The sequence below is a fragment of the Rhopalosiphum maidis genome, chromosome 4 (genome assembly GCF_003676215.2).
Source record: "Rhopalosiphum maidis isolate BTI-1 chromosome 4, ASM367621v3, whole genome shotgun sequence".
Taxonomy (NCBI): Eukaryota; Metazoa; Arthropoda; class Insecta; order Hemiptera; family Aphididae; genus Rhopalosiphum; species Rhopalosiphum maidis.
Window position 1 is genome coordinate 39,917,318 of NC_040880.1, and position 27,191 is coordinate 39,944,508.

Sequence of the window (27,191 nt, forward strand, 5' to 3'; positions counted from 1 at the left end):
TGTACGATCGGAGGTGAGTAAGCCTATTGTAAGAGGGTTTTAAACGTACCCCAAGTGAAATGCAAAGAGCGAGATTTTTCGCGATAATTATTTCTTCAACGCGGTATATTATACGTAAAAACACAATATTGTTCTGAGTTCACCGAAATAATAACTAAAAATATAGATTAAAGAGAAAAAAAATGTATTTGCACGACGTATCGCTTGTAATAGTTTCACTGTCAAAATACAATACCGTTAATAAAACTATTATATTAAAAAACATGTAGGTAGGTATAGGTAATTCAATCATTAACATTTTAATTTGCGTTTAGGTATATATTAAATTCAAAAATAGAAATGTAATCAGACGAAATAAATTCATTTTAAAACTCTGTACCATTTTTCAAACGTAATATAATTAAAGATCACGGTAAATACATTTATAAATCAATTTCAGAGAATTGGGGTTAAATATTATTTAACTTTAATACTATGTTTGAGTTAACGAAAAAGCTATATGAAATGTTTATCATGCATTTTATGTTCATGTTGTTATTACTTGAACGTAGGAACCTATCCTTATTAATTCACGGCCACAGTCATATGTATATCAATCTATACATAATAATTATCAACTATTATTGAATTTTAGAACAACCTTGCAATATAAGATCGAGCTGATTTTAATTTAATATTCATACATCCGTTTTCCATCAACGGTTTGCCTTAATAAATGATCATTTAGTTAGATAATAATTGTAATATAATTACTGGTGAATAACGATGAGATGTATTGTAAAAAAACAATGTAGGTAATTTATAATTGTTTATAATATAACTGTTAGTAATTTATTTATATTATTAGTAAAACGGTAGGTTAAAGTATATTTTTTTTCAACAACATTGAATTATGTCATTGAATATCATACATTATTGTTATTTATTTATTTATTTATTGTATGTCAATACTAAGAACGCTATAGGTATATCTACGTCCTATGCATATATAGCTTAAAATTAGTTTAAAATAATTTTTTTAAATGTCTTTTTTTCTGGAACATAAATTTATATAATGGAAAATAGCTTTAAATCCTCGCGATTAATATAATTTGAATTACAACAAAATAATAAAACATCATCGGAGAAAAAAATCGTATTTTTTGTTTTTAAATACCAAATGACAAATATCGTTAAAACTTCAAACACTAGCAAAAATAAATGCCTAAGTATTTTCAATATTTTTTAATTATTAAAATACAGTTACTTATGAGAAATCTTGTATGACTGTGAAATATTCAGTTTTCTTCTGTTATTTTTAAAAGTAATTATAATATTTTTTTTTTGAACGACATAATTACCAACTAGATCCAGTTTACTACCAGAAACCACCTCAGAGTTGAAGAACCATTTTTACTACCCCAAAACATGCCATACTGTGAAATTATTTGTACACCACAAATGTTTCTGGGTTATTTTTATGAAATACGGAACATTATAAATTGTATAAAAACAATAAATAAATAGGTATATAAAATATCATATATTTTAAAGTGTTGAACGTGTGCGATTACCGATCGATTCAGTCCTTTAAGTGATTACGCAGTTAGAATGCATCGCCCCTCATCGAATATTTTTTTCTTGATTTCGCGAGGAGTGCTATAAACGTATACATATAATATGAACAATATTTGAGGAAAACCCGAGTAGGTATTGAAAAACCTACAGAAGAAAAACGCAATAGGTATTTTGCGTGACGATCCTCTATAAAGAGTTATTACGGGGGACACATGCAAGACCTTACACTTTTGGGCTCAAATTATCACAAGTCATTAGATATTTTTTTTTTCTAGTTATTTAGTTGATGTGTGTAGTTTCTATTTATATTAATATCTTCCTTATATTATTTACATAAGTACATATACTCATTGTAAATTATACCCTGTCTTTAAAACTCAACAAAAACATATTTTACTTCGAAATACAAAATTAAAAGTTACGTATATTTTACCGTTAAAAAAAATAAATGATGAAAAATAATATAATATATTTTTTTTTAATTCTACAAATAATTTCAAATTTAAATAGGAAAAATATTTTTAAAAACAACAATTTTTTGAACAATGACTGCTTTGTGATATTATTCTTATTATTCTTATCACTGTATTATTATATGTGTGTATGTATAAACGCGTTTAGTGTATAGACCCACGCAAGCGATTATAATATATAATATATAAAGAAAAAAGATACGTCGTCTCGTTTCTTTTACCGATCTCTCGACGGTTGCTATATTACGTTTATTACACCGAGAATAATAACAATCGTATAGTTTTAGTACATATAGATAATATAATACACACACACAAACCGCCTGCGAATATAATGTTCGTCGTAACAAATAGTGGTGCGGCGGTGGACTGAAAACATTCTTGTGGGAAACGAGTCAAGTGTACCGGGCAGCAGGATATATAATGGATACATATTATACATACGGCGTGGTAGCGGTGGCGGCTGTGTCGGTGCGGCGTACCGGAAAATGCGATTGTTTTTTTCGCCCTCCTGTGTTGAGCAAACGCGTCGACGCGGCCGAGTAAATATGATACGATTAACGGCAATTTTCACTCTCCACTCCGCCTTCATCATCATCATACACCCGCACCATCTATAACCACCCTTCCGCTCCTCGGAGACAAACGATTCGCGACCCAAAAATACACCGCGAAAAAAAAGATATTTCCAAAAATAATATTGTATATTATATAACGTACATAACTTAGGTACCTACTTTTAATTTAACTAACGCATCTCACCAATGTCTATAAATATGTTATATATTATATTATATTATATATTTTTTGTATAGGTCGTGCACCATAGAAGACAGCTTTTTCGTTCACCCAACCGTATGATATTACAGTTTTTCAAAATAATTTTCAACCAAAACACCATAGATAATATAATAACCAGTGTTTTATGATGACAACTATAACTATAGGTATATATAATAATATTATATTTTATACAGGACTGTTTGAGCTAAGCTTTGTAGAGAATGATTTGATCATGATGTAGAGTGATGCCAAAAAAAAAATTTAAATGTTGTCATAATCGAAATTTTGAGTTTTTATGCTATATGATGGTACTTAGTTATAATATACATAGCTCCATCTTTAATTTATTGCAAAAACTGATCAGATTTTAAGATTTTCTACAAATATCGTGATATACACGTATATACCCATATTATATATATTTATGTGTTGACTGATCGTTCCAGACGTCTAGTAAGTAAGAACCTAGTATATTCCCAACGTTTTACGAAACAGTTTTTAGGTGTAAGTCCGAACATATACATTTAAATTACAATTTTGAGTGATCAGGATAGTGAATAATGTAAAAAAATTGATAAAAAAATTAAAGTGATAAACGTTTTTCAAATTAAAATTTTGTTTTTTATTAAATAATAACGGTCAAGTCGCGTGATTAAAATTAAACTATATTTTTGCATTTAATAATTAATTTTAACAGTGATTATTACATTATTCTTCTCAATATTATTAATTGAACTTTTCTATAATAATATCATTATATTTTATTAAAACATTATAAAATTAATTAGATTGTCATTGTCGTTTAAAAGTTTTATTATTGTTCCTTGAGTGAAAAGCGAAATTAGTTAAAACTGTGTCCCAAAAGTAATTTATGTGATGTAAATATTGAAGTCGGTGGTTTTTTTCTTGTATAAAACAGTTTACACTAATGTCGAGAGGTACGCGTATATAATGGCTCGAGTTTCTATTTATAAAGGTAATGATTTCCTAGTCACTTATCCACAATAATCGGCATCGGTGGCATGGTACGGTTTTTAATTTATTATTTAATTATAATAGCTAATGCTTACAAAACAAATAAAAAATTGTAATACAACTGAAAAAATATTTTGTTACCACACTAATTTCGTACGATGAACGTCGTAAATAGAGATTGAGAGGGTACCTATATATAAGGATACCAATAGGTAGATCCATTTAAATGACAAACGTATAATCACATCGATTATATAATTTAACTAAAGACTCTTGTGGAGGTATCGCGCACACACGCACCTGTGTATTATATAATATATGTTTGCAGACACGCATACACATACAACATGTACTTGTTTACGGTGGAATTTCTGAATCTACGTTAATTATATTATTTAACTAATCAAACTATAATTTAATCATGGCGTCAATTAGGGAGATAATTAAATAACAAAATTCAATTTTAGATAGCAATCAGAAACATTTTATGATTTGTTCAAATAACAATTTATAACTTATTACAGTTATTAGTTATATTCATTATAAAACAAAATCAAATAGGTACACACTTGCCCACGCACTTTTATACATATATTACATTTGAACGTGGCATTATGATAAAAGTGTTCTTTTGTTGACGGTAACTTATCAATTATTTTGTCATTTAATAAATATTAATTAGACACGGTTGTTTTTGCCTAAAATCAACTTTTTATTTGCGTACATTATGATAAGAATTTGTTAGTTGATCCACTTAAGAGTCTACACTCATTATTCCGAAACATTTTTAGTATCATGAAAATATTATTTCTACATTTAATACATTTGTGTATCACGGTAAAATTTTAATTTGATTTATAAAAAAAACAATATTTGTGTGTATTTTGACACTGTAAACAATATTTGGATGAAAAAACAAGGTTGATTTTATGGTGAATTTTGAATCCTTTGATTCATTAAAATAAACTATTAACATTAACAATATGTGTTTGTATATAAATTATTAGATATGATAAGTATTTTTCAATTTACTTGGTTAAAATAATTTATAAAATATTCTTTTAATGAGTAAAAGTTATAACAGTGAAGTTCGAGGAATTTCCAATCGTATATAATTAATTTAGCTTAACTTTGAATGTTACCGGGAATAACGTCAGAAAATCGTACTGCTATATGCGTTAATAAAAATGTAAATAATTTAATAGAAATCTAACAGTATAATTACAAGACGTATTATAACTATTAAATTAAATGGTATTAATACTTTGTTCAATAACAATAATTATGATAAAAAAACAATGAGATATTGTTAGTAGGTACTCAGTAGCAAGTTAATATAGACATTTATTGTCTATGATCATATTATTATAATATCATGGCCACTCTAGTCAGTCATATTGTAGACGATTATGGAATTACAATAAGGATTTATGGAAAAAAAATAAAGGGGAATTACATAATTATCATAATAATTATTAATTAATTACTCATAACATAGTACGTTTACATTGTTTACATAATGTTAATTGTTAAGTGAAGTGAAACATAAACCGATTAACTGTAATATTTATATTATATATATATTACGCTTGATGTCTTCACGTTAAATCAAAAGTTACTAGTAATATGATTTGATTTTTCAGTAGCTTCCTAATCTGTAAATTGTAAGGCGTGTAATCGTTTGGAAAATTTATTCCATTATGAATTCATTTTTGGGGAATTAAACAGTATGACATTTGTTATTTCATCAATTATTAATAAGATCTAAGGAACATAATACGTTATACTACGGTGAACCTATGTATTATCATATATTAATAGTGTAATTATAATTATTGTTATATTATAAAATATTATATCGTTACTAGCTAATATTTAAACTCATAAAAGATGTATACGACGGTGACAGTATTAAATCTTTATAAATCATAAGAATAATAGTGATACTTGAAGTGGCGATTATAACTTATAAGTAAATGCTGGCTGTATTTTACTATTTTACTATCTCACACCCGCGACATATTGATCAAGAATGTTTCCAACGTATGGTCCTATCCAACCGATGGATCTAGCGATTCGATAAGCATTCTGACAACAGAATTTAATTCCTTAACGTCAAGGCTACAATATACTACATTGAAGATATCGACGACTTTCCCACATATGCAATTTTGTCCTTTTACAAGTCCTACCTAAACTAATAAAAGAATAACACTGAAAAAATTTAACGTTTTACGGTAGTTTACGAATTTTGATAAGCTTTGAAATACTGTCTTACCAATTACAATTGTAGATATAGTTAGGGATGAAAATATAATATATGATTAGGATCGCGAATAATGCAAATGTGAATATTATAGAGTGTTGGTGAGAGGTCACTACCTCGAGGAACTCCAATCATAATAATCTGGGTAAATGAATATTTATTTATTTTTTTAACGTATTGTTAACGACCGTTTGTCGAGATGGAATTTGATTATTTGAAAGTATAGCAAACGGAAAATATTTGTTTAAACTTTAAATTAACTTAAAAAGTTAACTTTGAAGCCCGTGTCATGTATCAAAATCGTTTAAAAGAAGACTGAAATTGTATTGATGACACTATGGATTTGTTGAACCGTAGTATCGTGCCTGGGACGGAATCCGAAATAAGATTTTGTAGGCCAATTGATGGTATGACCATTAAATAGAGTAAGGAAATTTCAAACCTGATGGGGTCGAAACTAGGTGGCTATACTGTGGAATTATAATTTGCTGCGAATGATATGTACAAAGTTGTTGTGTGAACCAATATAATAATAAGAAAAACTCACCTGAACCCTGACTTCCGGCAAGTTGACCTTCATGGCTAGCTCTTCGCGGCTGTACACGTCCGGGTAATGCGACTTTTCGAACGCTCGTTCCAGCTCGTGCAGCTGATAGGTGGTGAACGTGGTGCGGTTCCGGCGGTGCTTTTTCTTGTCGGGCGGCGACATGCCGCCGGCCGCGGCCGCTGGCGACGCGCTCGCCCGGCCACCGGACAGTTGCTCGTCGTCCGGTTCGCCGTCACTGCTGTCGCCGCACCCACCGCCGCTCATGTCGTCCATGTCGGCGGACCGACGTTGTTGTGGCGGGCCTCCTCCTCCACCCCCACCGCCGCCGCAATCTCCCCCTCCACCGCTTCCTCCACCGACAACGCCCCCACAGCCGCCGCTGCGCATGACGTTATGTTGGTCGGATGGTATGAGCTGATGATGACGGTTTTGCTCGGTGTCACTAGAATTACAGCTGTTTTCTCCTAGAAAAAGATGTGCGCAAAGTGAATTCCATTGCTCAACATATAGTCAATAATCACGCTAACTGGCCAACTATTCTGTGTTTGTATGAATAGCATGCCACAAGTACCCGCCGATTTGAACGTAATGCGTGCGAGACTGCTAGGTACATTTTAACTATCGTTATACAGAGGAACCTCGATAACTCGAATCGGTTGGGGGTGAAAATAAAATTCGAGTTATCAAAAATTCGACTAATAGAGGTTCAAGTTATCGAGGTTCCACTGTACATAATATTGATAGGTATTAAATATAACTGTATTTTGTGATATAATATATATTAATACAAAATATGTTAAAAAGGTTTCACGTTTTTTCATCGAGATTGAAGAGAACATATAGAACGTAATTTGTTCTCATTTGTTAAATTATATTATACAATTTATTTATATAATCAGAGCAAACAGTTTTCTATTTTTCAGATTAATATACAAATTTAAATAAATGTGTATTTGAAATTAAACAAGTTAATAAATAACTATGAAAATCTAAGTATTAATTTAATATTAATTTATTAATTTATTTACTAAGTATTATTAATGTTTTTAAAGTGCCATGATCTTTTGAATGTCATACTATGTAATATTGTAACACGCAATAAATAGGGAATTTAATTAAAAACTAGGTATTATTACAACTATACTTTGTGCTTGTTATTTTGCTTTTATAATTAAGGATTTAATGTACTTAGAGAAAATATAATTATGTTTATTTTAAAAGTCATCAAACAAATTTTAATAGTTAATAACAAGAGTTTAAAACAACAATAAATAAGATGAGAACTTGTTTATAATACATAATATTATTGGATGTGCGCGCATACTAATAAAATAATTATTAATGTATACGATATTATAGTTAGGTACCTAATTGTTGAGTTATAATTTTTCATCAAATTAATTGTACGTTAGTAAGGGGGAAAATTCGATTATGCTTTATAAAAAATGGAATAGAATATATGTTTACGCTTTTTGTTGAAAATGTAAATAAAAAAAAAAACAAAAGTTTTATAGGATTTCGATTGTTGTTGTCAACCAAGTGTTTTTTGAGTACTACCATATTATAATACAAGTAGTCAAGAACCCTCCGGTAAGTAAACGTTTTCTTCTACAGCAAACACACGTTGACTCAAACTGTTTTTTTTATTTTTATTTACTATACATAATACTATCATATTTTCTGTTTAAAAATATTAATAAAGATTTAATGCATTATCATTAAATCAATTACCAATTAAATCTAAGCGCTGTTTAAAATACTTGTCTCATATAGAACACATGCATGTTTGAACATATTATACATTATGTATCACAAGAATATGATATATAATTCAATGCGATAGAGCTTTTGTTGAATTAACACGCCCAAAAATACAAGTTTTTAACCACATTTTTTCCCTCTACTTTAATTTAATAAAAACTTGACATACAGACGGTCGTAGACGTGACGTGTAGTGTATACATATTGACTCCTACGGAGAATAATAATAATAATAAAACGATAGTTTTATTGGATTTAAATAACCACTTAATTTACGCGGACTCCACCCACGAAATAAAATTTCCATCACGCATAAAGTGATTTCATTCGGAAACCTTTTAATTCGGACTGCATAACATTAACCAGATGTTTATCAGCCGCAGTAGGTATAGGTAAACGTTATAATATTATATTATCCCCACACAGATGAATACAAAAATAATATTACCATAAAAATCGGCCGTCAAAAAACGCTACCGCCGATCGTTTAAATATAATATTATTATTATATAGGTACGCTCAAAGATAACGACCGAACGTCACGTCGCGATCAGTGACGGCAGTAGCATATATTATAATAATAATAATTCAACGATTGAGAAGCACACCGCAGTAACTATATAATAATAATAATAATATAAAATAATGTACAAATCAAACGGCGGCAAAAAATAAGAAGGATTTTGATCGAAACGAGAGGCGCACTGACCGGTGTAAATATTATAATATATAATACGCGTGTGCGTGCGTGGTGTAGAATAATTTGATATTATCGTTGTGTTGTAGTAAAAGTGTTTTGTAAATGGACCAATGACTTTGTATTTTTTTTTTTTATATAAATATATATAATTATTGTTTAATACATTGCCGTGCATAGTAATAAATATTTTAGTTTCATTTTGACGATTTTGACAAGTTAATCGATAGCCCGGTAGACTGGGCGTAAATGTGGAAGCGGCTTCTGACTGTCGCCACTAATCGCACATAACGAGAACTACTTATACGCATAGTCGGCTGATTAAATCGAAAACATAATATTTTTATGAACGGACCGGAGTATTTAGAAGACCCAAATTAACCGTAGGTACTCACTACTCACATATGTGTTTACATTATTATACACGAATCTCAAGATATACAACAGCTGCAGGAAGCCTGGATGGATGGACGAGATCGATAGAGTCTCGCTGCGTAGTCTGTGTATGTTATGCGGTTGTTTAGCGAGGTTTATAGAAATGATATAGCCGTTTAGGTTAGTGTAAATGTTAGATAATATCTTTAATAATATCATTATAACATTATTTGATAAAAAAAAAAATGTTGAGGAGAAAGAATAAAAAATATCAGTTGTAAAAAACACAAACTTGAAAATAAAGTACTGAGATACTTCAATCGAGAATCTACGTTGCAACGATTAGTTAAATAGTAAATAAAATAAAATTATATAGAATACTAGAATAAATATTATATTATATTTACTTGAGTAAGCGAATAATTTGTGAAGATTATTACATTTTTTAAATTAGGGTAGATAGTTAATATGTTTATTGTTATTAAAATTGTTTTTGAAAAACAGACTTTTCACTCTTATTAGTTATGTATATTTGAATAACATTATTTAGCGCTAGAATTTTGATGCAAATAAAAGTTAAAATTACAATAAAAAAAACTTCAAAAGATTAAAAATTAATTTTAAATCTTAGAAAATGTACTATTAAAATTCATTTGAAATTATTACATTACTTTAAAAAATACAATCACAGACTTATAGTATTAAAAATATAATAATTTCAAGCAGCTAAAAACAATAATTGTGATACTACTTATTGATGTACTTTATGTAGTGATCTATTCTCAGGGCCAGTAGTGTCAGATGACACGATTTTTCGTGTCATGAAAACACGTTAATATTTATTGTAAATATTGATTTATATAGATGATATAATTAAAAAACAAATTGTATTACAATAACCACTCTATCTACACGAGTTTCGTCTACTAATCAACAATGTCCCAGTTACAAAATAATATACCTACGATATACCAGCTATTATAACTACACCGAGCGGCCGTTGCAGTATTTTTTAGTTTTACTTTTTAAATTATATCGGTAGGTTTATTTTATACATTAACTAGTTAAAATATATTTAATATATATTATTATATTACTATAACGACCGACGTCAGTTCACCGCCGCGGTATAATTAAACGTTTCGCCAATTATCTTTATTGTGCTAGTAAATAGTAGTATATTATATGCTATGTATTGCTATGTAGTATTATATATATATAAAGTTTAAACGCCCTTAACTAAGCGTATAATACATACATATATTTTTTTTGCGCTCGTGAGAGCGCTTAACGATTCTGAAACGAACATTTTTATTGCCTTGAGCATCGTGTATATATACACATTATCGTTGTAAGAGAAAAAAATACGAAAGTTTTTTTTTTTAATTCTTCCGCACTAATCAGATTAACGTTCCGACAGTGCTGCCGTCGCCGCCACCCCCACCGCCATCACCACCCATCACCACTACACCACTGTCGTCCTGTCTGTTTGTCAAAAATACAACATAATATATATATACCTATTTACCTATACATTATTATATATACCTAGCTATACCTATAAACCCGGCATATATCCGGACAAGGCACGCGATACCCTCGTTAGCGGAATCAGACACCGTCACTACCGCCAGTGCCGCTGATATAAAATTATACACACAATAATAATAATAATAATAATACATACATACATACATACCGGGTATAATATATATTATATACATATTAAATATAGCTAATAACTAATGTGTATGAATTATATCGGTGTATATTTACAGTGATATTTTGTTAACGTCATTATTGTTATATCCGTAAATACTTTTGTGTTAAATTGATTTACATACATTTTAAAATCATAAAATACAAAATAAATGGAACATAATTATTTTATTGTTCAAAATTACAATAAATAATGCGTGTACAAATAATCATCCTGTATATACTCAATGTATATTAATATATTATATTATAATATAATGCCTATTATAGTTATACACTCGTGTAGTTTATAAGCATTATATACCACGACTGTTGTCCATGACTGACTGTTTAGTTTGAGTTAGATAGTACCTACATGGCTGTATGCTGCATCGACTGTATTATAAATTATGTATAACAGACTATACTATAGAACTGCAAGTATACCTTTATATATATATATATATATATATGCCTACAACGCTTGCATCGTGTGTATTAATCGACACTATTCGCGTCTCGCACACGAATGTGCTGCAAACGCTGTGACTATATAATATATATACGCATGTACAGTTTAATTTTCACCCTCTCGTCGTAGACCGAAAACTTTTTTTTCGTGATAAACCGTCGTCGTCGTCGTTATTATTATTATTTTAGACCATAATATACTGCTGTGCGCGCAGACATATAATTCGACACGCGATCCCGTTTTAATAATAATCCGAATTACGTTTAATTGGACGGCGTCCCCGTGCAGCACGACGGCAAAATTGGTCTCTATGTTTATTATAATTTTTTTTCACCCCGTTGTTATTTCGTGCTCTTATCGGCAGATTCGCTGCCAGATAGCCGATTTTCTACTAATTCAATTCGAACGCGGTTTGTATGTGCGGTAACGCGATCACATGATAATTTATAATAATATAATATAATTTATAGTCTATATATATATACAGTGAACTATATTCGTATAGCCGTATTATATATTACGAGTATAACGACTACCACCGCGGCCGTTGCCACAACATGTTCAGTATAGGGACAATATTATATTAAAATGTAAACACGTATAATTTTTTAGTTAGCTTTAATTTTATATCACCGTTTTATTATAAAATCAATACATGTGTGCAGTTATTACTGCGCATATCATACAAATAGCATACCACAGGCATGTAGATATTGTACAAATTTATTATAGTACCGGAGAGTGGTAAAGACAGGATAGTTATCGAATTTTAAAGACTTCCGTTACCAAACGCTCACCTAACCAACTTTTCAAATCTTAATAATGTACCTTTGTATATTGTTAAAAAAAAATAGAGAAAAATATGACTTATCTGAACTAACCATAGTATCTTACAATCGTTACCGTAAAAACCACAACATATTACTGTTTAATTTTGTATTCATTTGGAAATTGGTTTACTTAAATTTATCAATGAAATGTTTTTATTATTGTTATTAAAAATCGTTTAAGCCGGTAGCTACAGTATATAATAGTAATATTATAATAATATTATTACATTAAACGATGAAAAACCATTTGTGAGTAATCGTTACATCAAATATGCTCTCAGACGTATATCTATGGCCCCACGTCGTATCTACTTATATAATCTATGGCCAGCCAACTATGCTTCGCCGCATTAGAAACAGTCGCTCGCGGCATACGTCAGCCAAAGCTAAACGCACAGAGTGTGTGTGTGTGTGTGTGTGTGTGTGTGTGTGTGTGTGTGTATACAGTCGGTTATTGCATTTTAATATATCTGACGGGCTTGTCTGCAGACACATCGATGTGAATATTACACGTCTGTCGGATGACATCATAACTGAATGTGGTTTTTTAACGAATAATAATTTTTGTTTTATTGTTATTTTTATTATTTAGGGTGCAAAATCTGTAATCTCGATAATAAATGTCACGTTAATTTACAACGTCGTCTAAAACGGTGGAATAAAACGGCTTCATTATGGATTACCACTGTTATTCATACACACTCGTAAATACGCCTGCAAAGAGGCTTAAAAAACCACACGAATATATATTATATACATGTATGTACCCGATGTTACAGTGTATATGCACACACACATAATATATACACAGATATATACACGTTACGCTCGAGTGTGATGGGGTCGACGCGTTTGAAATGTACACGTTTTTATTTCGGTTTTCCACCCCCGCACTGTACTGCTACAGTGGCGTTTTCGTCGATCCCCTTTTGCACAGTCTCGCATTGTGTCATCATTATTATTACGATTGTTATTGGCGTTTTATGACGTCTGATAACGTGTTGAATCATTATTACGAAAATACACACACACACAACAAATGCAGTATAAATAAAATATGTATACATATATTATTATGATGGTAAATAATGTCATCAGAACAGAGCACAAGAGGTATGGGGTGATTTTTTCATTCTTTTATTTTCGTGACAAATGGTCGACGTCGACATGAGTTTCTGTTCACACGGTCTTCCGAAACAGTAGTAAATCACCAATGTTTCTATATACAATAAATTTTATTACGGCGTTATCGACGAGTTATAAGAAAAAAAACATTTATAATTTGTAATCATCAATATTATTTTGAAGTTTATCCACGCGTCAATGTATATACTATAAATAAGCAGAAAAAGAAACGGGCAATTATTTTTATTTGAATTACAGAATATATTTAATTTTACGAGGTACTCGTATAATAACGGGCTATTATATATTTACTGCAAATAACATCTATGCACTAAAAAAATGTATGTTAGTGGTATTTTGTATGGGTTATTTTCAGAGCTCATTAATTACCTAACCATTACCGATTTTAAATTTAAAATTTCATTGTATGTACATCGTAAAATAATATAATGTATCACATTAATAAAAATACTCTGTTCTTCTTTTAATTTTATTTTTTTGTTAAATTTAAAAAAACTCTGGTGTTATTGTTTAACACTAAGAAATCTATAATCTCTGAAAAATTATGACTTATGAAATCTATAAATAGGTATGAACAGTATTACACTATAGAATATAATGTTATGTTGATATATCCTACATTATAAAATATTATATTTTCATGTTGTTGATAATGACTATTATTATTTTTATGGTAGTATATGTTTAAGTAGTAGCATATTATTGTGTACAAGTATATACTTATGTGTATATGATACTTGTATAATAATTTTTAATTAATTTTCACATTATTTAGATACAATATTTATGTATATATATATATATACCTAGACACAAATGAATCTTTATAATAAATAGTATGTAAGTATTTTAAGTAAAATGGAGTAAGTAACAGTTTTTAAAGATAAATTCTTTATATGTTCTTAAAATTTAGTTTTTTTTATATATAATACAATATTTATAATAAAAATATTTCTTTATATTTTTATAATTAATAAACATAATTATTATCAATGACATATTGCCGATGCTGCATATTATTTATATGATGAAATGTATTTGGAAGTCTTACATATAACACTTACTAAGAATTTTTTAAGCATGATTAAAATTTGTTGAGAAGCATTTTATTACACTTTATATATTATATTTATTATATTACACTTAATTAATACAGCTAGTTCAGTTAAATACAAACTGTAGCGGCAATGATAGTATTTAAGGAATTTCGTAAGACATTATGAATACGATAAATTAGTATCGTTATAATAAACAATTTACTGTTGATGTCATATGTTATAAATATAAAGATGATATTTGGAGCTAATAAGTGATTAACAAAATTATTGGAAGAAACATTTAATTATAATTAAATTAGATCAATTTTAATTTAACACCGGCTAAATATCCCGCAGTATAGGGAATTCTAGTATAATAATATATTTTTAGCTATTACATACTATCTAATAATATTTCAAACTATTGTTAAATACTTTTAAAATTCAATATTATTTTTATTAATACTAATAATATATCCAATAATTTATAATATTGAATATCAATATTAGCTTGTCTTGCGTTTGTTTTGCAGTGCTGATATAAGTAATACACAAGTAATATAGGCCAGTAGGCCAAGTAATATAGGCGACTCGCGGGGTTCATTGAAGGTGGGGCACAAATATTTCTTTCTTTTTCCATTATGACAACTTTGAACTTACCATCAATTCCTGACGATTTTTAAATAAAATAAAATAAATTAGTTGGTATCGTTGATACTAAAACCTATATGCTTATAAAGTATCTTGCACAACAAATAATTAAAAAAAAAATTATGGTTTAAAAATAAATATTAAATATAATTGTTACACCGTTATAATATTTAATAAAATATAATTATAAGTTATAACATAATATTATATAGTAGTTATATTTTTGAATTCCAAATCGATCCGTCTGTCTTTTTTCTTCATGAATATTTTGATGACTATTAGAATGAACAAATAATGATTAATTATTATCATGTTTTCAAATTTTGTTCCACGGAAGACGATCGACAAATAAAACAATACGAAGGCGATAAGACCGACAAAATCTTGTAAATCATAATAAAAATAGAATTCGGGCACAATCGGATTGTGCCGCAATGCCGTATTAATTCGCGTCGAAAAGTGGGGGATATCTAGTACTGTTGATCGGGACATCGGGGCACAACTTCGTTGTATTGTGCGTATAATATCGTATGCACTTATTGTATCTAGGAGCACCCGTATTTGATAAAAAAATTTTTTACATAATATTCGATAATATACCAACTATATTATGATCGAAGAAATACCTATTCAATTTTAATTTTAATAATTTAATATACATTTTTCTTCTTTCTTCTCGATTTTTTAGGTGGGGCATGTGCCCGTGTGCCCTTTAGCACGAGCCGCCACTGATATAGGCATATCATAAGTAATACAAGACACGTATAGCTTACAAACTTTGTATTCTCATACTATAAAATAATAATAAATATAAGTATTTCATTAATAAGTGAACAATAATATTCAATAAATAATACAATAATAAAAATTATTTTACTGTAGTTAAATATCCACTGTGTAATATTATGTAAAAATTATGTTTGTGATCTGATTAATATATTATATTATAGTACTTTTTTTATTATACAAATACAATAATAAATTATTGTATTTGAAAAATAAATAATAATTAATAATCCACTATATATTATCATCAAGTATGGAAGTGAGTCTGCACTTCTGCAGTTTCCTACTTTTGTATCATGAACGGTTTTTTAAAATATATTAAACTATAATATGATAAATGTGTGTGTATATAATATTTAGAACTGCACTAGTCTGTAGCCTGTACGACTGTACATAAACTGCTCAAAACAACGCACGAGGACAAACCATGGACAATAGTAGTTGTTGTTTAAAAATTAAATACAAAAGATTTATTATGTTATCATTTTATATCCACGTTTAACTTCTTCAAATATAATTTTAATAAACGAGTAATAAAATAGATTGTACTATGACACGCGAGTAAATAAAAGAACGAATGGTTGTACATATTATATTATTAAACAACAACGCACTTACGTTTGTAAGTCAATTTGTATCAAATGAATTTAGAAACTTAATTAAAAAGATAAATTTGATTGTATGATATAGATATTTACATTATTAAAATTTTAAATGTGTAGGTTATTGAGTATAAACAACAAATAACTATTCGTACTGTGATAATATTAATAATACTGCTACTACTACTAATAATAATTATTATTATTATTACTGTTATAATCACCATCAGAATAACCGTTGTAAATGCTCGTTTAGATTTTAAGATATTTTAATATTATTGCCTGCGGGTTAACCACCACCACAAGGGTGAAATAATTGTAATAAAATAATGTAGCTTACGTCGAAGGAATTAATAAAAACCAATGTAACGCCATTATGTATAAAAAAAATAATAACATAAAAAATAATAAAAGTAATAATAAGGTTTACGTATTATAATTATATAGTTAGTTTAATAAGGGTTTTGTGATGTGGATCGTTGTATATACGACAATAAACATATATTCTGGCCAACTCACATACACTGTACCTAACTACATATAATATAATATATCGAACATAACATGACATTGGCGATCGCGTGTATCCTCAGTAAAAGGATCTGGGAAATCGGCTTAGCGCCACTGACGCACAAACCCCTACGGAGCAGTGGCGACCGACGGCGGTGGTTTATACTTATAATACGCAATATATGTATATACGCGACCAATTACGATAACAACGGCTTGAGCCATAACAGTAATAACGTTGTTGTGAATAAAACGCGATGGTAGACACACACACACACACATACATCGACGTATTATTTATATATATTGTATTCATTACTTGTGTACGGAACTCACCGGTGGGATTTGGATTTGGGACCGGATGATGCGTGCCCACTGCCGTATATTATATTATATACATTTGTATTATTAAATAAAGGTTGCTAGAGCTGGCCAAAAGCTGACATTTTTATAAATAAGTCCGGATCGAGGATGTATAGTAGAAACGGCAATGGGATGAATAAGAATTTGAAATGCGTATAAATAATAAGAATACCAAATAAATCGAATAAATCCAGATTAGATTTATCGTGTTTAACATAAAAGTCTGGAAAAGAAAAGCTTCTTCTTACGGAGAGATTAGCCGTGGAACTATACTGGACTCGGCAGTAACTATGGTAGGTAGGTAGGTTGTAGGGTACCTACGTGTTCAGTGTAGATTATTTTCTCACAAAATTCTGCACATCGAAATATCACAAAAATACCATTTACACATATTTTTTTTTTTAATATTACTATTTACGGATAATGGAAATTCTATGATATATGTGGTAGATATACTCATGTATGTTTTGTTATTGTTATGAAGAAGAGAGAAAGTACGTCCTTAGAACTAATATGTCGCTATTATATTTGCAATCTGTATCATCCTGCAAGGAGCTCATTATCACCATAGTTTGTGATGCGTATGTTATTAGTTAATAATATATATTATTGAAATACAACCTAATCGACTTATGAACGCAGTTGAGTTTTGGTAATTGAAAAAAATGCAAATTAGGAAAAGATCATAATCATTACATCATAACATAAAACAAATATAATTATTTTTCATAGTATGTTTTGATTGCTTATTATTAAAATATTCAAAATACGATAGTTAATACATTAAATTATTACAAAGGAAAAATATACCAATTAGAATGTTTTTTATTTTTAATATTATTATAGTTTCTGAGGACAGTGTTAAGTATACAGGAATTCATTAACACGTTTAAAAATATTAAAACTAGTTAGGAAAATGTATGAAGTTTAAGAAAATAATTAATTAACCTAGTTAACGTTAACCCGAATAACGGTAAAATAAATAAGTGAAACGGTTACAAAAACTTTGATTGTTCGCAAACATTTTAAAAAACTAATCTTAATAAATAAATTAACTTTTTCTGCTTCTATTGTCCTTGTATTATGTTAAAATAAACTTAGATCATTAAATAAAAATATTTTAGTTCTCTAATGAATAATTTAATATTTTAAGTACAAGTATATGCATTTATATAGTATAAGTATAATCTAATCAGTTAACACTTTATTACAGCCTTCCAAATATTTTAAATATTATTCCATAAAGCAACAAAGGATTATTTTAATTAATTCAAATATTACATACAGGTATAAAATAATAACATTAAAAATTAAAATATGAATTTAAACATGCAAGGTACCTATTATAGCATTATACTATTAGGTAGGTATAACAGTAAAGTTGTATGAACAAAAAATATTGATCAATATTTCCTAAATATATAGTTCAAGAGATATTATATGAACTTAACTTAACCTTTTTTTTTATGAATATTTAAATATTATAATTGCATTATTTGAGTGTTTGTAAATACCTACTTAAATAGTTAATTATAGTTTAATATATTTTCAATATTGTGAAATATAACTCTAGTAGATATTAATATTAAATCTAAGTTTTTCTAGCAAAATATGATTGAAAATGATAATTTCTTAGTATTTTTATAAATTATTGAGGACTTCTAATTATGTTGTATAATATGATATAAATTATATTGACGATTGTGTTTGTTTAAATAAGCTGCATAACAATGAAATTAAATTCATAATTTTCATTCATATAGTTTTGCATATTTAAGTGTTCAGAATAATGAACAAAAAATGATATAATAATGAAAATTATGAGATATACTATTGTTTAATATAATAAACATAGTTATAATTATTACCATGATTTAGTTTAATCTTTAATAACTTGAACTTAAAATAATTATATATATATAGTTATTATTATTTATTATACCTTATAACCTACAGCATAATATTATTAATGTATTTGTATTGACAGCTTTTTAAGCGGTGGATGGACTTCATGTTATACACAACTATATTACATATATTGAGTGTTTGTTTGTATTTACATCAATATTTTGGTTCTTATAGTTTTGGTTTTGCGCAAACATAGTAGTTGCGATGTACGAGCTACTATATACGGGATTGGAAGTCGTGGTTAACCCCCGTCATTTCAATACCGCGATAATGACGGGCTAAATTTACCACAATGTACCAAATTCGGTGTACCCACACCCACATCCACATTTGAAACAATCTGCAACTTTACGTTCATATACTATATTATAACGTTCTACCTACCTTACAGGATTTGCAACTTATAATGATATTATGGACTATGGTATTATTTGATGTGTGAAACACCAGCTAATTATTATGAGTACACGAACAAAAGACGTGTATAGTTGTAAGCATAATATAATGTATATACATTATACATTATATACATATATAATATAGTAAATACACACTTCTACAGTTCTACACGAGAACATTTACACGTACCCCACGACTCAAGACTTCATGAGTGATCGATGAATCCAAGGCAACGGTTAGCAGCTGTTTGATATTTTTATCAAACTTTTTAAGTTATTATAAATTTACGCGGTGCATCATGTGCCGCTAATAATTATAATTTATAATGTTATTGATTATAATTGTTTTTTTACGGAATCGTCGTCGTAACTGTAGTGGTGATAAACATAATATATATAGGATTATATATTATATAGATATGTGTAGACTTCCGTTAACGTATACTAATATTTATTTTATAAACGCGATTTCAAATTTAATTTGGAAAAAAAAATTTCACGAATATTATCTAGAGGTAATTTAAAACATTATGTCTTCAAATATTTCCTATACAACATTATTTTATCTAAAAAGTCTTCAATTAAAATAAAACAATCTAGAATTAAGTGGGGCAGATGCATATATTGTGGAACTGTGTAATATAATATATATGCATGTGTTTTTATTAATTTTATTTACATCGATAATTGGTTTTGTATTTTAATACATGTTCTACATAGACACATCATAGTCGTATATAATATGATTAATATGTATTACACACTATGTTGTTTTTCAATTTTGAACAACGATATATGTTGTATTAGTCGATCCATTAGAGTGACATTTTATGAATTTATGATACTATATCAACAATATATGGTGTTACATAGGTTTCTGTATATTACAATATATTGTATCGAATTATTCAGTTATACCTATATTATATAATATTCATTCAATTATCCCATTATATTGATTAAGTTATTTTTTATATGATACTGTATCGCGATATTTCTGTACATAATATTTATAAGCTTTAATAGGGGCAATAATTAATCGTATATATATATACTCAAGTTGTGAACAGTGTGATGTATCTGTTTAAAAACCGCACTTGTCATATATACTCACATTTTGACTTCTAAGTCTATTTATGCATATCTCTGCGTCAGTTCACATTTTAATACATTTAATTAGATTTTATTTATCTCATTATTTCGTATTTTGTCGTCTTACAATCTTATTATAATGTATTAATAATACAGAAACTATACCACGAGACATAATGATGATTATTATTTGGTCTATTATTTATATTATCATATATATTTACTTACACCTACGCACACGTGTGAAGTGTAAGCTATAACAGTATAACCTATATATACTATATTTACTGATACATATATATGGGTATAAATTATGGTATATATATATAATGGGTACAATTACGTCAAACAGAATATATTAAATATGACACTTTATGCGATAATCATCACACGGAACAGACACTGCACAGTCTACTAGTATAATATGATGTATATTATGTAATAGTATGTACTTATATATCATATATATATATATATATATATATATATATATATATCATATTATACACTATACAGTAGGAGTAAGCTGGTACTGGAAAAAATTGCGCATTCATTTGATATTTTAATTAATAATTGGAACGGCAGTGATAAGACGTCTGATTAAAATATTATGTTTTAATCAATTTAATTGTTTGTTATTATAATATTATTATGAGTAAACGACACGCGAGCCGATAACAGTGTTGATAACGCACGAATTAGGCTTTTCGCTACACACAGACATATATATATATATATATATATATATATATACAATACGTGATATAGGTACTATATATTCGTATTTTTTCTCCCCTTTAATAATATACAAGCGCGTGCAGACACACACACCTACACACACGCACACACACTTTCGTTTTCCCTATATTTGTTATATTTGTTATCTTTTTTTTCTATGTATATATATATACATTGCAAACATTATAAACCTATAATATACACACATAGGGTAAGTATAGATATACCATATGTATATATATTATTATACACGTATAATGTGTTCGTATAAAATATTACATAAAAATGACGCATATCGGCACATCACCCAATGTATGAGTGTGTGTATGTTCGTCCGGTATAATTGATTAATTAATTCCACTGGGATGACAGATATCGTCGTTGCAGTGCATTTGCTGGTGGACACGAAAATATTATTACATATATAGACGCACACACGCGTTTGTCTACCTAAATATATAATAATAATAATACGCAGTATTTCATGTATATATAGTCTAAGCAAATTAGTAAATATCTATTATATAAATAATAAAGGGAAAAAACACGTCTGAATTATATACACGAGTATATGACATAACATTCCGAAATTGAAATTGCCTTATTATGGGTCCGTGGCACGCGCGTATATCGAAATCGGCTTTGAAACTTTTGTAGACGGTCTACAAGAAAGATAGATAGAGAGAGAGAGAGAGAGAGAGACAAAAGTAATTTATTTTTGTAGTTTATATATACACATCATAAACGCGTATATTATACATAAATTTATTGTACATAGGTAGGTATATATATATATATATATATAATATTTATTATATCTGCGAGCGCGTTATTCGGTCTCAATTAAGCAGCTCGCGCGACAGCGCACGGCGGGACGGCAATGCGTTTGACTATATTATATATATGTATATAAATATTGCACATGTTTATATAGATGGGTTTATATAGTGAAACAACTGCGTAAGTACGATAATATTATATAGCGCGCACAAAAAGGGGAAATAACGGCGGTAATTGGGACAACATTTCACATATTTTATACGGAATTTGAACTTCTTAAAGTATTGAAACAAAAACGAGCGCTGTGGCCGGGAAATAGCGGAGTACCCGCGTAGAATGAGAAAAGTGATTAAAAACAAATGGGCTTGAAAATGTATTTCCCCCACCGGCGGTTTACCAAAACAATTACCACCACGTCGTCGTCATCGGCGGCTGATTTTTCCCACGTGACCCGAGACGGTTAGGTTAGGAAGGAACTTATATACGACGCGGCTGCTGCAGATATATATAATCTTACAGACATAATATGAATAATATATAATAACCTGCATCTATAATATTCACACCGCCCACACGAACTTAGGTATACCAAATAAGTAGTGCAATACTTTAAACCCACCCTTATAATTTAATGAGGAATATCTTCCCTTATTGATCAAAAATATGTATTGCAAAATTTCTCACTACACTTATTAATATATCTATTGACTCCAAAAGCTCTTATCTCTAATTAACTTTAAATAAGTCCTTAACCAAACCTAGTCTCGTTCTGTCCACTTACATTTACCTTTCTTTATTCCGGTACGCTTAACCAACTATGTAATATGTTAAATGAACCCCGACTTAATCCAATGCGTCTGTAACCTATGTAGACCCTTCGTTCCCATTTTAAATATATTTTTGGAAATAGGGGACGCGCGCATGACCACCCTTTATCTTTATAATAATATTTTCCGTTTCTTCTTGAATATGCTTCCAATTCTAATATCCAAATATTAGAATGATGGGTTAATAGGACATTTCCTAATTTCGAGTGGTAACCTTCTATAATAATGTCGGTTCTCTATGTCTTTGGTTTATTTATTACAAGTTCAATTCCATATTTCTGGAGAGAATTTAGGAGAGACAGCTTGTCTCGAAAATTTCTTGCAGTTCCTCTAACGGTATGAACGGTAAAGACATAGTTCGAATAAATTATTTTCTTATAATTAGCTGATTAATGACTATAGTCTAAATGCTCATCTCTTAGACACGGTTCACCAGCTGACGTCATAAAGCTTGTTCAAAATGAAAAAAACAACCCGTTATATTAGGCTCATTAAGTGTAGTTTTTAATGCATTTATGTTTGCTGATTTAAAATCGTTTTAAATAAATAATTATTAATTTAGAATAATATTTTAAAATAAAAAAGCGCTATTAATAAGATCCTTTTCTTGAATCCTTGGTAATTGAAATTTTTTAATTTAAGTATTCTGGACTACATAGATTGGACGAAAAATGTATTAGACTATACCATATTCTGTCATGCCCTTAACTTTATAGAACAAAATTGATTAGACTAACATGCGGCATAAGGCTAACATTTTTGGACTAAACATTATCTGGACCTAATGAACCAATATTTTGCTGTTTATTGTATTAAACTTGCATGTATATATAAATATTATGTGAAATAACAATAATATTATGTGATAATAAGTATAAATAGGTAAATTAACAAAATGTAAATTGCGGTTATATATACGGTGTAGTGGAATAATCTCAAGACCAATATTATAATAATATACAACCCTATACAAAAGATTAAATGCATACGGATAACATGATATAGGATATATTTTACTGTTTATATTATACTCATATAAGTATGCTTATTAGGTACATTATACGTTTATATTATAGTTATTTACATTGGTGATCGTGAAGAAATATTATAACATCTCTTATAAGACCACGGCAGATATAACAAGCAGGGAATTTAAAGTTTTATGCGACAAAATTTGTATTATGGTTCCATATAAAGCGATTTATATGCGTTCCCACCATTTTTGAACATTTCATAATATATTTAGCGCGTCAATAGTACTCACGAAAACAGAATATAACTGCTATATATATAACTTATTTTTGCATAAATAGTATGCGGAATTTTAATGTAAATTACGTATAGATCAAATCTGATACACCTGATCGACATATACATATATATTTAAATGCTTTACTAAGTGTTAAAAGATAAAGTTCGACGTATAATATGTGTGCATAGATCCTCGGAGTGAATTTCAAACATTACTCTTAACCATAACATATGACAGATACTTGTACACGATTTATAAAGATTTACGAAATTTTTGATTGAGATAATCGATTGAATCGTGTCACAAGCGTGTGATTTGAATACCTGAGCTATATATACCTACTTGTATTTTTTTTTTTATGGCCATCACATAATACGTCGGTTAGGGTATTACAAACATGACATATATATATATATACATATATTATATACTTGCCTCCGGACTCCTGGTCTTTGTGGCTGTTGCGCTTGAGTCCGAGTATGGCGTCGATGGTGTGGTGCTTGGGCGCTGGCACGGACGTGGCCGCGTTCGCCATCATCGGCCTGTGATGGTGTGGCGGCCCGTTGAACGCCAGCCCGAGTGCCGTAACGGCGGCCTGGTGTCTCCTGATCAGCAGCTCAATGTTGGCCCTGCTGTAGGGCGGCATCTGCGCGGCGGTCGGCATCATTTCGCCGTCGCTGTTGCTGTCCGTTTCCATGTCGACGACGACGATAATATGACGATGGTCACCGACGTGTGTTCGAAACGACGCGTGACAGACGTGAGTCTATAACAATATATTATAATATCGCTCGCTCGATGTATATATTGCGATGTTGTCGTTACGTATGTGTTTGTTGTTCTCCGGACGACAATGTGTTCAGCAAATGTTGACGGACAAAATGCAAAAGAAAAAATCCGATATCGGTCAACGTCGAGGTACAGTCGTGTGTGACCCACTCGCGCAGATAACGCGTAGAACTGCACAACAATATTATTACGACGTGCCGTGTTATCTATCGTGTCAGGACGTCAAGTATAGGTAATAATGATATGGTTAATATCGCGTCGCTCATCCGGTGCGTGTGTGCGGCGCGATTGTGCGCGCGGGCGGAGCTGATGTGCAGTAATCGTGCAGACGACGAGGCGACAAGAACCGGAGTGCCACGACTGTTCGGCGGCGGCGGTGTGCCGGTCGCGCGAGACTCGACGAGCGCGTTGCGCGCCGCCGGGGTGGGAGGCGCGGCCACAGCGGGCCAATGGCGAGGCACCCAGCGCCCCTCCCCGCCCCGGAGTCGTTGCCCCCGGACCGCCGCGGCTTTCGCATAAACGGGCCACTTGTGCGCGCTCCACCCCAACCCGCGCGTCGCACCTTAACTATCGTTCCACCGCCGTCCACGGGTCTCCGGGTATAATTCGATAAATGTTCTTTTCAAAACCCTAAATGCCCCCGAGGGCCCCATCGCGGACGGGGCGGTGGTGCGGTAACGGCGACGGTGTGAGACAGAGAGTGAGAGAGCGAGCGAGCGGGCGAGACGATGACGAGGCGTCCCTCTTATTTATTTACTAGCGTGTAATGTTTAAATGAGATGTTATTGTTTGGCCCCCCACACACACACACACACACACATACGCGCACGCGCGCGACACGGCACTGTATATTATATTCACGACGTGACTGAGCGACGAACGGTGTATGTGTGTGTGTGTGTGTGTGTGTTAAGTGTGTGCGTGTGTACATAATAATAATAATAATAATAATAATAATAATGAAATATTCGAAGCTGCAGAATCGCTCTGGTCGTGTATGTATATACACCATATTCGTTCACACCCAGATCGTGTTGTATCCGCGGTCGTGAGGCTGCCTCCAACCCGACTTGATCACAGGCGACAGCATAATATTATGGTATACAACCCGAGACGTTCATGACTATAGCTGTTACATTATTGTTGTTATTGCATTGCAGTTGTATATTCTCCTTTTCTCTCTCGTTCTCTTTCTCTTTCCTCTCATACTTTGCAATATATATATATATAATATCTATAGGAAATGCGATATAAATAGTATATAAACCGCGAAGGAGAAGAGGCATAGGATGAGGTACCTATAATATCGTATATAGTTCGCGCGTCCAACAACAAAAACGCGTTTCTTCTCGAATCGTTTGAATATCATAACGTGATAATATTATAATGTAACAAATATTATAAGTGCTTTTATTTTTTTCCTCGCAGTTTCTATACGCGCATAAGTAAATGCGTATTACATCTGCGGACGATATACTGGTCGATTCCGCCACTAGACCGCGAGAGTGGTGTTTTACGTATACCGCGACATAATAATTCGGCTTAACGAGGAACACCATTTATAATCCCTTTTCGTCCGCGAGTACCTCCTGCAGGATGTGTGCGTAGTGTGCAAGTCCTGAGTACCAATAATATGTATATTATATTTACGTCCTGTTGAGTTTTTACGTGCTTATTCCATCACGCTTATAGCGATGCCCGGTGAAAATTTTAATTGGCCCATACCGAAACAACGTAACGAATTCAAAATATAATACACACCCCACTACTCCATTTTCAGGCCAGGTTTTTGTTCAAGTGGTTATTTACAAGACCAGTTTTTTTGAATTTTATATTATATATATTCTAACATTCGCGTGTATTGCGTAAATAGCTAGG

The 27,191-nt window shown here is 30.4% G+C and overlaps 1 protein-coding gene across 1 annotated transcript in view; it reads right to left on the reverse strand.

The window, feature by feature from the left end:
- LOC113556434 (retinal homeobox protein Rx1) overlaps nucleotides 1-25,221 on the reverse strand; it is a 43,354-nt gene extending 18,133 nt beyond the window's left edge. The window contains exons 1-2 of the mRNA XM_026961375.1: nucleotides 24,960-25,221; nucleotides 6,602-7,065 (exon numbers count right to left, since the gene is read on the reverse strand). Coding sequence (XP_026817176.1) covers nucleotides 6,602-7,065; nucleotides 24,960-25,221 — 726 coding nt within the window. The remainder of the gene's footprint in view (nucleotides 1-6,601; nucleotides 7,066-24,959) is intronic.
- Nucleotides 25,222-27,191: the final 1,970 nt, after the last annotated feature.